At 38.5% G+C, this 8809-nt stretch overlaps 1 protein-coding gene across 1 annotated transcript; it reads left to right on the plus strand.

The window, feature by feature from the left end:
• Nucleotides 1-643: 643 nt before the first annotated feature.
• On the plus strand, nt 644-6546 carry LOC128475139 (protein-lysine methyltransferase METTL21E-like). Its single transcript, XM_053457613.1, has 5 exons — nt 644-860; nt 2937-2989; nt 4454-4614; nt 5536-5653; nt 5742-6546. The coding sequence occupies exons 2-5, from the start codon at nt 2974-2976 to the stop codon at nt 6152-6154; spliced, it is 708 nt and encodes a 235-aa protein (XP_053313588.1). The 5' UTR covers nt 644-860; nt 2937-2973; the 3' UTR covers nt 6155-6546.
• Nucleotides 6547-8809: the final 2263 nt, after the last annotated feature.

The raw sequence follows: 8809 nt of genomic DNA on the forward strand, positions 1-8809 counted from the left end.
TATTCCAACCTGACTATTAACATAAATTAATAATATTTAACAGAGTATTTTACTTGGAAGGTAAATGGGTGTTTTGCAGTTAACTTGGGTGCTGTTCTACCTGCTTTTCCGAATGTATCACTTTGTGACTATGTGCATTAGAAACATAATCTCCAACCTACTGAGTTCCCAGAAATAATTATTTATTCATGCTAAATTTTGCCTTTGTTCCTAATTTTACAGGGAACGCTTAATTGTCATGTGGCACGAAAGCAGCTGCTGATAAAGCTGATTAAGCTTCTTAATAAAATACTGTATGCATAAATCAGTGTGCTAGAATTTTGGGATATTGGGAATTTTGGGATTATCTTTTAAAGTCTTGGTTTGTGTGCTTTTTATGGGATCAAACAAAGTCGGCAAACAGACATATTTTGCAATAGTTGGTTCATCAAGGAGGTGCAACTTGGATAATCATAAAAAGAGGTTTTCAAAGTGATGATAAGGAGAATGCTTTTTATTTGCAATAAAGTGCTCGATTTAACCTTATGATGTCATTTAATGACTATAGTGGAAAATTTGCCGAAAGAAAACCATATGTTGAAGCCATATTCAGTTTAAGTCAGCAGGGCCCCTCGCTCACGCTCTTACAGGATTATTTGATCGGACGAGAGATGGGATGATCTAGTTTGAGTTCCACATGCAGCTGTCTGGATTCATTAAGCCTTCTCCATGTAGGGAAAACATTACAACGTGACATTACCCTTGTGTGACATACACTGGGGATACAAGCTCTGCCTGCCTTTGAAGAGAACATCCAAGTGCTCTCCGGAAAGCATTGATCCCTAGACAGAATGTGGAGATTACACTCCTGAATGCTCAAGGTAACATCATGTCTTAATCTTTACTTACACTTCATGTATATTTTTGTAATCACATATGAGAGAAACAACAGCATTTTATTCAGAACCCGGATAATGTGAATTGGAGTTTATGAAACAATGCATTAACGTGGTTTCAAGGGCAGGCGAGAATTTACCAGGTCATGTTCCGTATCTCTCAGAGATTTAGTTACATAGCAGTACAGGTTTTGTGCACTTTTTTGGTTAGTTTCAAGCCAATAAAAAGTCTGTTATAATAAAAACCAGGACATAAAAAACAAAATAGTTTGGATGCTTCACCTTTTTTAAGATATGCATTTCTTTTAGCTCTTGACTTCTAATATTTGCCAGAATGTACTATATTCAGTCTTCATGCTGTATATGATCAGAAGATAATAATATCACTCATGATTACCAGCCAGCCTTTGGATTGCATGAGACTGGCCAAGAAACCTAACAGATGTAATTGCTCTAAAGTCTACTTGTTGGCCGCCCTGACTATATCTTCCACCTGTAGATTTGGAGGAAGTTTAGCTCACAAGAAGCTAAAGGCACTGACAGAGAAGTTAATTAACTAAAAGAAGTTGGCAGGAGTGCAGCCTTCACTTTACCTTATGAAGTGCCAACAACAGTGATATTCTGGTCCGAGAATAGCTTGGGTAGCCCTGTATAAAGCATATTTAAATCAGCAACCTCTCACCTAACTTATTCAGCTATGCCTTTTGTAGTGGCAGCCCGACACTCCTTGCGGAGAAATTAGCCAGTGATGGTCAGAGGTAATCAGAATGGATGTAAAAAAATAAAATCATGGCTCTGCTCCAGTTCTGTGTATTAGGAGGAAGCAACTGCTTTAGAGTGGGCTGATTATTCTTATTTTATAACTGTGATAAATTGAGATTGTATGTATTAACAATAAACCTAACATTATAGGAAATGACTATCCCATCTTCTTTGGTTCATTGAGCTTTCGTGTAGTAAACCGATCACACAGAAATGCAGAAATGCAAAAATACTTCAAATTGGTGCTTATCTCCTTAAAGCATAGTAAAGAATAATGGAGTCAACTAGAAGAACTGAAAGTAATGCACTATATACCCAAGTATTTAGTCCGAATTGTAACCAGTCAGATCATTCCTCCTGTTAAAAACATATTTTGCTGTCTCGGTTTATTTGAAACCATTTTATAGAGGTCAATAGCTAGATGATGCTACAAAACCCTAAAGAGATGTCTGAGAATAAATTCCATGACTTCATTTTAGACTAAAGACATGGATTCAAACAAAATCTTAAAACTTAATCTTATACATCCTCTTACTACATCACTAGGGGCACATGAAAAGATTTGCCTTCATCGCTCAACGTGTAGGCTGTACAAGACAAGGCATGCACTTTGTGGCATGATGACGTTTAACATACAGATAACGGCACAGAGCACCTAGATCCTCCGATTCTTTATGAGAAGATCCTAAAGACTGGTGTCATTGCCTAATGGATTGTCCACATGGTGCTTGAACTTAATCTTGATGGCAGTTGGAGAGTTGTTGCTTATCAAGACATAGGAGAGATTATTACACCATTCACTGTGTTTTAACAAACATAATGCATGACAGATTACATGACGTTACTGAAGTCTAACGTTTCAGCTACCAGTAGAAGCATAAAACCACCGTTTCAGCACAAGCAGTCACAATGATTATACCAGATGGTGTTTGTGTACATCCCATATAAGAGCTCTGCCAATATCTTGCCGTGGTCTGGTATTTAAGTATCAGAATGATAAGATTGGGTCTCTGGTCACCATGCTACATGTAGACATGAAGAAGTTATGTTCTAAATTGTAATGCTAAGATGCCTTCCCGTTTAAACCTTCACAACTATTGACAAACAGCTGAGTGGCAACACACCAAGTCAACCAAATGGAAATGACAAAAAAATATATATAAATTTGCTGTCATATCCACTTTGATATTTTGGTAGCAAATTGTATATTTTGTCATGAAGAATTTCTAACCATTCGTAAAGTTTCATTTCAAATTGTGGTTTAATGTTCCTATGTTATATGTGTGTTATGTCCTGCAGGGCACTCCATCTGGAGCATAAGGTGAAAAATCTCATCATGGAATATAAACAAGGTAACCATATTGAGTTTTAAATGTTTTAGCAAAACATGTTCACAGTTTCCTGTGAATATAATCATTACAACTTGTGAAAGGCCTGTAAAAGTTTTCAATTGATTAGAAACACGCTTCAAAATGTATTTGTATGCCTTTTGCATAAAGATGTTCAATCAATGTTTCTTAGTGTTTATTGAGATGGTGTATATATTGTCCTACTTGACATCCACATGCATGATGAAGCACCAACGATTTTCTTATGATTATGCCTGAAAAACCCACGGGTTGGTAACAATCACTTCCACATATTTTGTATAACTTTATCAAAACTATATATAGCACTTCCTTTTTCGTTGTCAATTAGTGTAATTGTGTTGGTTTACAACAAGGGGTTCCTTATCTCAAAGACACATAGAGCTGTTGCAAAAGGTGACAAAACTAGCATTATCTAATGAATCTGTAAGAGCCAATCAGCTTCAACCAAATGGCAGTACTAACTCAATGGGAAGGAATAATCATGTAAATCCTTATGACAGGACTTAAGATTGGTGCCTCCATAGTATACACATAGGGTGTGTTTGTATTACATTAATTACATATGGAAGGAAGCGTTTGTTCCCAAATTTTTATTTTTATACATGCCAGGTGTTATTAGGCGCAGTGTTTCTGTTAGTATTATTATACTATATCACCATACCTGGGAACTTAGGATCTGGATACCCAGAGCCTACCCTTGCGGGATGCAGCCAAGACTACCCGCTGACATCAGAGTTTGGTCCCGCTGACATTCCGGGAAACACCCCCATTTAAATAAATGGGCGGTGGAGTGGGGCGTATCAGGAACCCTTTCTCACCAACTGGAGGGTTTGGGTGTGGACCTGGAGAAGCGGCGCAGGTATGGATATCACCCCATGATAGCCTTCACCTTTTCACTTGGATCTTCTGGCGTGTTTCCTTTGCTGTTAGCTGTTAGGATCTTTACTCTTATAAATGCAACAACTGCCCAACAGTAATGCATACCTGCCAAGTGTCTTGTTTAAGGGAAAGAAACATTTGGGTCCCTCCTTAGTCTTCTCATGAATCAGCATGTATGGCAAACATAAGCCCATCATAGTGGTTTACAGCTCTAAAATTCACAATATATACACAAATAACAGCTCACAGCAGCATTTAAAAGCAGTGTCCTTGAGCCATATTTCTAACCTCAAAGTTAACAAAAGCTGACAATTTGAAATGTTGGCAGATATGGCAAAGTCCTGGCATTCTAATAGAAAACATATATACATACATTACGAGGTTAAATATGTAGTTATATGATGTCGTGTTCCAATATAATTTGATTACCTATACGCTCTATGTAGATTCTTCCTTCACTTGTTCTCAGTTGTCTATTTGGCCTTCACCGCATCCACTCAGTATTAAAGACTTCAACTTTTTGCAAGAATGAACCATAACCAAATCTTGATTGCTTATATTTTCTAGAAAATCGCACAGAAGACGACTTAATAGTGCCAACCATACTAGACAGGCGATACGTACCTCCTACGTTAACGAATGTGGCCTGGGAAGGTTTCAGCTTTGCTGGACACGAAATAAAAATTGTGGAAGCCACGGACCTGTATGGTGCCACAGTTTGGCCCTCTGTAGGTTTGCCTCGAAATATGTGTTGCAGTTGAGACAATTTGAAACAGATTTCTCCTGCTTGTGCCCCAAATATTCTCTACAAATGTAAAATCTTAAAACACACCTTAACATTTGTCTCATATTGTATATATGTATGTATAAATATTCAATGTTTTATTGTGTCAAAAAAGACTAAATTAACCACATGCTAAGTCATCCTTGTATATGAAAACTGGTAGTTCTGGTAGACATTCCTTATGTCTGAAGAACATATTAGGCATTACATCTATGGGGTGCTTGCAACATCTTTATACATAACACTCGATGTTCCATTTATAAAACAGATCAGTAACATCGCATAGACATCTGGCCAAGAGAACATTATACACACTTGTATTCACATCTCTGTAATATATTTGACTTGTCCTAACCAGTTGTGTTCTTTGCTGGAGCAACCAACTTCGGACCAAACCCTGACTGCTGATGTGCTGGCCGCACTGCACTTTTGGTTTATCTGATCATAAATACTGTATGGATCCTAAACCTCCCCTATCTTAACCAGCCATTCAAATGAGCTGTACCTTGGTGTCATACCTCACAATAACAATAACCTTGAGGTGTCAGTGGCTTGGTGGACTCTGCCTTTCTGTGCCCTATCATTATAGAAGTGAGGAATTCCTTTTTGAGCGTAGTCCATTTATGAGCAGTGGGTAGGACCCACCAATGATCTTGTTGCCCTGGGGGTTGGACTGTGTTTATGCGACATTCTGTGTAGGAGGTTTCCGATTCATTCATACCCTGGTAACTTCCATTTGTGACTGTCCATGGACATTCCACTATCCCACGTTAGAATTTTTCCATCTTAACACTGCATTTTGTTTTTCTATGTTTTGTGATCTTTATTTTTTTTGCTAAATATTTTTGTTTTTCATTTTCTTTAGGCCCTTGTATTGTGCTATTTCTTGGAAAACCATGGAAAACACATGCAAATTGAGGACAAACATATTATTGAAATAGGGTCTGGAACTGGACTTGTTTCTATAGTAGCCAGTCTCCTAGGTAAGTCAGAAGGTGTCTCTACTTAAAACATATTGTTTCCTTCAGCTAAGACACCAAACAAATATATTTCTGTATATCTAATGTACAGGCGGACAGGTGACAGCAACGGATTTGAAGGATCTAATTGGGAACCTGCAATACAATGTTCATCGAAACACTAAGCAGAAAAGCAAACATGTTCCACAAGTTATGGAGTTGACTTGGGCATTCGATCTGGAGGAAACATTTCCCAAAACGTCCTTTCAGTTTGATTACATCCTCGCAGCCGACGTTGTTTACAATCACCCCTATTTGGAGGAGCTTTTAGCGACGTTTGATCACTTGTGCAAGGATCATACCACTATCCTCTGGGCCATGAAATTTAGAAAGGAAAATACGATGATAGAAAATAGATTTATTAATAATTTTCAGAAGCTGTTTGACATGGAGGTTGTGTATGATTTCCCAAGTCTAAATATAAAGCTCTATAGGGCAGTAAGAAGAAGTCGAATAACCACATAGTGTTTAGTATTTCAAGCCCTGAATAATAATATTCTTTTTGGGGAAGCTTGGCTTTTTTTTTTTTTTACATTTTAGTGTTTTATAAAATTATTCAAAATAATTTCATGATGGGTATTATGCATAAAAATAAATTACCAGAATAAAAATAGACTGTTCTATTCATTCTGGTTTTCAAGGATTAGCTGAGCTGATACCATTAAGCTCCCCTTCATTATGACACTTGTACTGCATATCATCAGAAACAACCAATAGTCTGCACCCCGCTAGGCCCTTTTTTTTGTTTTTACTGCATATTGATGGTGACTGAATTTTGTGTTCATTTTATACAAACCATTAACGATGCTCTCTGATGTCAGAGGCTAATAAACCTGGGCAGATTTGTAAAACAACAATGAAGTTTATGTTTATATGGCAACAACCTATCAGTGTCTTCTGTTGTCTCACATGGCAACTAAGTATTCAAGGCAATAAAATAATTCCCTGATTAAAGAATTATTGCTGGAAAGGGTTTGGGCTTCCAACAGCACCAGGAATAGTCTTTTAATTCTCAATGTATTTACAAAAAAAGTGTTACATTGAACAGAGTAGGTAGAGCAGCCCATTTTTTTATTGACAGTGACAATCAATTTCAGTGTGAGGGGGGGTTATGCTTTTAACTCCACCTGTTTTGTCTACTAGAGCGCTATGGAGGGCCGTAGTTATGTGACTACCAGAGAGGGAAAGGATTACAGTCTAAGCAAATGCTACCCAGTAGAGCCCTGCGCGGGACAACTTTTTCAGTCCCGCTCCCGCTGATTTTTTGCCCAATCCCGCCCACTCCCGCAATGTGGGTGTTCCACTCCCGCCACATTTGTGGCCAATCCCGCCCACTCCCCCAAGCCCACTTCCTTACCTGAACAGCTGATTTCCCACGCAGTCCCGCAAGGCTGCACTCGAGTTGCTCCCTCCCAGCGTCTCTTCTCTTGCTCCGCCCAGGAACAAGGCGCAGTCACGGGAAGTGACGTCACATCACATGACTCTGTTTTGTTCCTGGGCGGAGCAAGACAGGAGACACTGTAAGGGAGCAGCGAGAAGGCAGCCTTGTGGGACTGCGCGGGATTACCGGGACCCGCAGGTACAGTGCCTGACCGCCCGTTCCCGCCCGCAACCCCAGCAAGACGCCCCGTGCCCGCAAGTTTTTTGGCGGGACCCGCCTCCCGATGCAGTCCTCTACTACCCAGTTATTTCAATCTAATTGTAAAGCGGTAGCTCTATTTCCATCTCTTTGTTGATTTGTTTATGTTACTGATGTATAATATGATGTCTACTTATAATGAGTTTCATTTCAACACTGTTAGAGGTTTGGCTAGTGATGGGCTTTACTAAGACTTTTTAATGTGACTTTGTGGCTCCTAGGTACTTATTTATGTAACCAAGTAAGACATTTAGGGACAGATTATTTAATATTTATCTAATTTCATTTCTAAGCACATTTTTTGCTCTTTCTATACACTTTAGTGTAATTTATTGGGCTGTAGAACACTGGGACACTCCATGTCCACCAAACATTTTGAGTTAGTAGAAAGAAGGGACTTTAAGGGAGGGAAAAAAAACAAGGGGATTTAAACCTCAAACAAGGGAGATATGCTACTCCAATCTTGGCAAAAGATCCAATCTTGGAAAATGTGTTCCATAAACAAAATGTTTTTCCAAACGTTTTTTTTTTTTTTCCATTACGTCCCCGGCAATTGAGACAGAGCTTATGAATGATGGTAACAGAAGCCTGACTTGTAGATGCGACCATGTGCCTGAAAAACATGACACCATATAACTCTCCCCTAGACATGCCATGTATCTTTCATATGTAGTGAGCATACTTTACAAATGTATAACACATATCATATGACACCGACATTCCTTATGTGACCTCTTTACATTGCAGACAGGCGTTAAAGATGCAATTCCACCTACTCTGCATAACTTGTTTGTAATTAAATGCTACATTAAAAGCGTAATTCCTAGTACTGTTTAATGTCCAAAGCCTTACAAGAGATTATTGCCTCCTTCATAATTTTAACAAAAATACCTGTCACACAAAACAGCCATGACAACAACTGGAAAATCGTCTTTGAGGTTTGTGTTATTTTAATGTAATGAAATAATAAAATGACATATCTGCTCTATTAGCTACATAATAGAGGGTGTTTTTTTTTCACTATATGTTTTATTTCATATTAAATCTAATATTTTGGAGGTTATGTGCACAGGCTCAGCGGGGACATGGTTTGTTGTGCAAGGGCCTGTTCAGCAGAGAGGTGGCTTCATCAGTTGCATGTCGGTGAAGAGCACACATGCAAGACTCGTCCAGCCAATGGAACCTGAAAGTTCAAAATAATCAGAACAGAAGAGATCTGAGATCATATTTAAGAACAAAATCATCAAGCTGGTTTGATATCAGCTGTATTGCATATTTGTTATGGATTTTTTAAATATTTTGAAGCCAGTGTGACTGTGAATCAGATTATTTCAGCCAACGTCCTATTGCAGCAACAAGTCATTCCACCGTGTTGTCATTCACTGCCACTTTGTCTTTTGGAATGCTGTCAAAATGTTGAGCAATTCCCAAGTCTGTGCCAGGGATGTGTTCAAAACACATATCAAATTTCTATTTTTGTT

This window comes from Spea bombifrons, chromosome 2 (genome assembly GCF_027358695.1).
Source record: "Spea bombifrons isolate aSpeBom1 chromosome 2, aSpeBom1.2.pri, whole genome shotgun sequence".
Taxonomy (NCBI): domain Eukaryota; kingdom Metazoa; phylum Chordata; class Amphibia; order Anura; family Pelobatidae; genus Spea; species Spea bombifrons.

What these genes read in the sequence shown, in the direction of transcription:
- LOC128475139 (XM_053457613.1), top strand. An exon ending in GTGCCACAGTTTGGCCCTCT is followed by an intron (nt 4,615 to 5,535) that starts GTAGGTTTGCCT and finishes CATTTTCTTTAG; the next exon opens with GCCCTTGTATTGTGCTATTT. An exon ending in TATAGTAGCCAGTCTCCTAG is followed by an intron (nt 5,654 to 5,741) that starts GTAAGTCAGAAG and finishes TCTAATGTACAG; the next exon opens with GCGGACAGGTGACAGCAACG.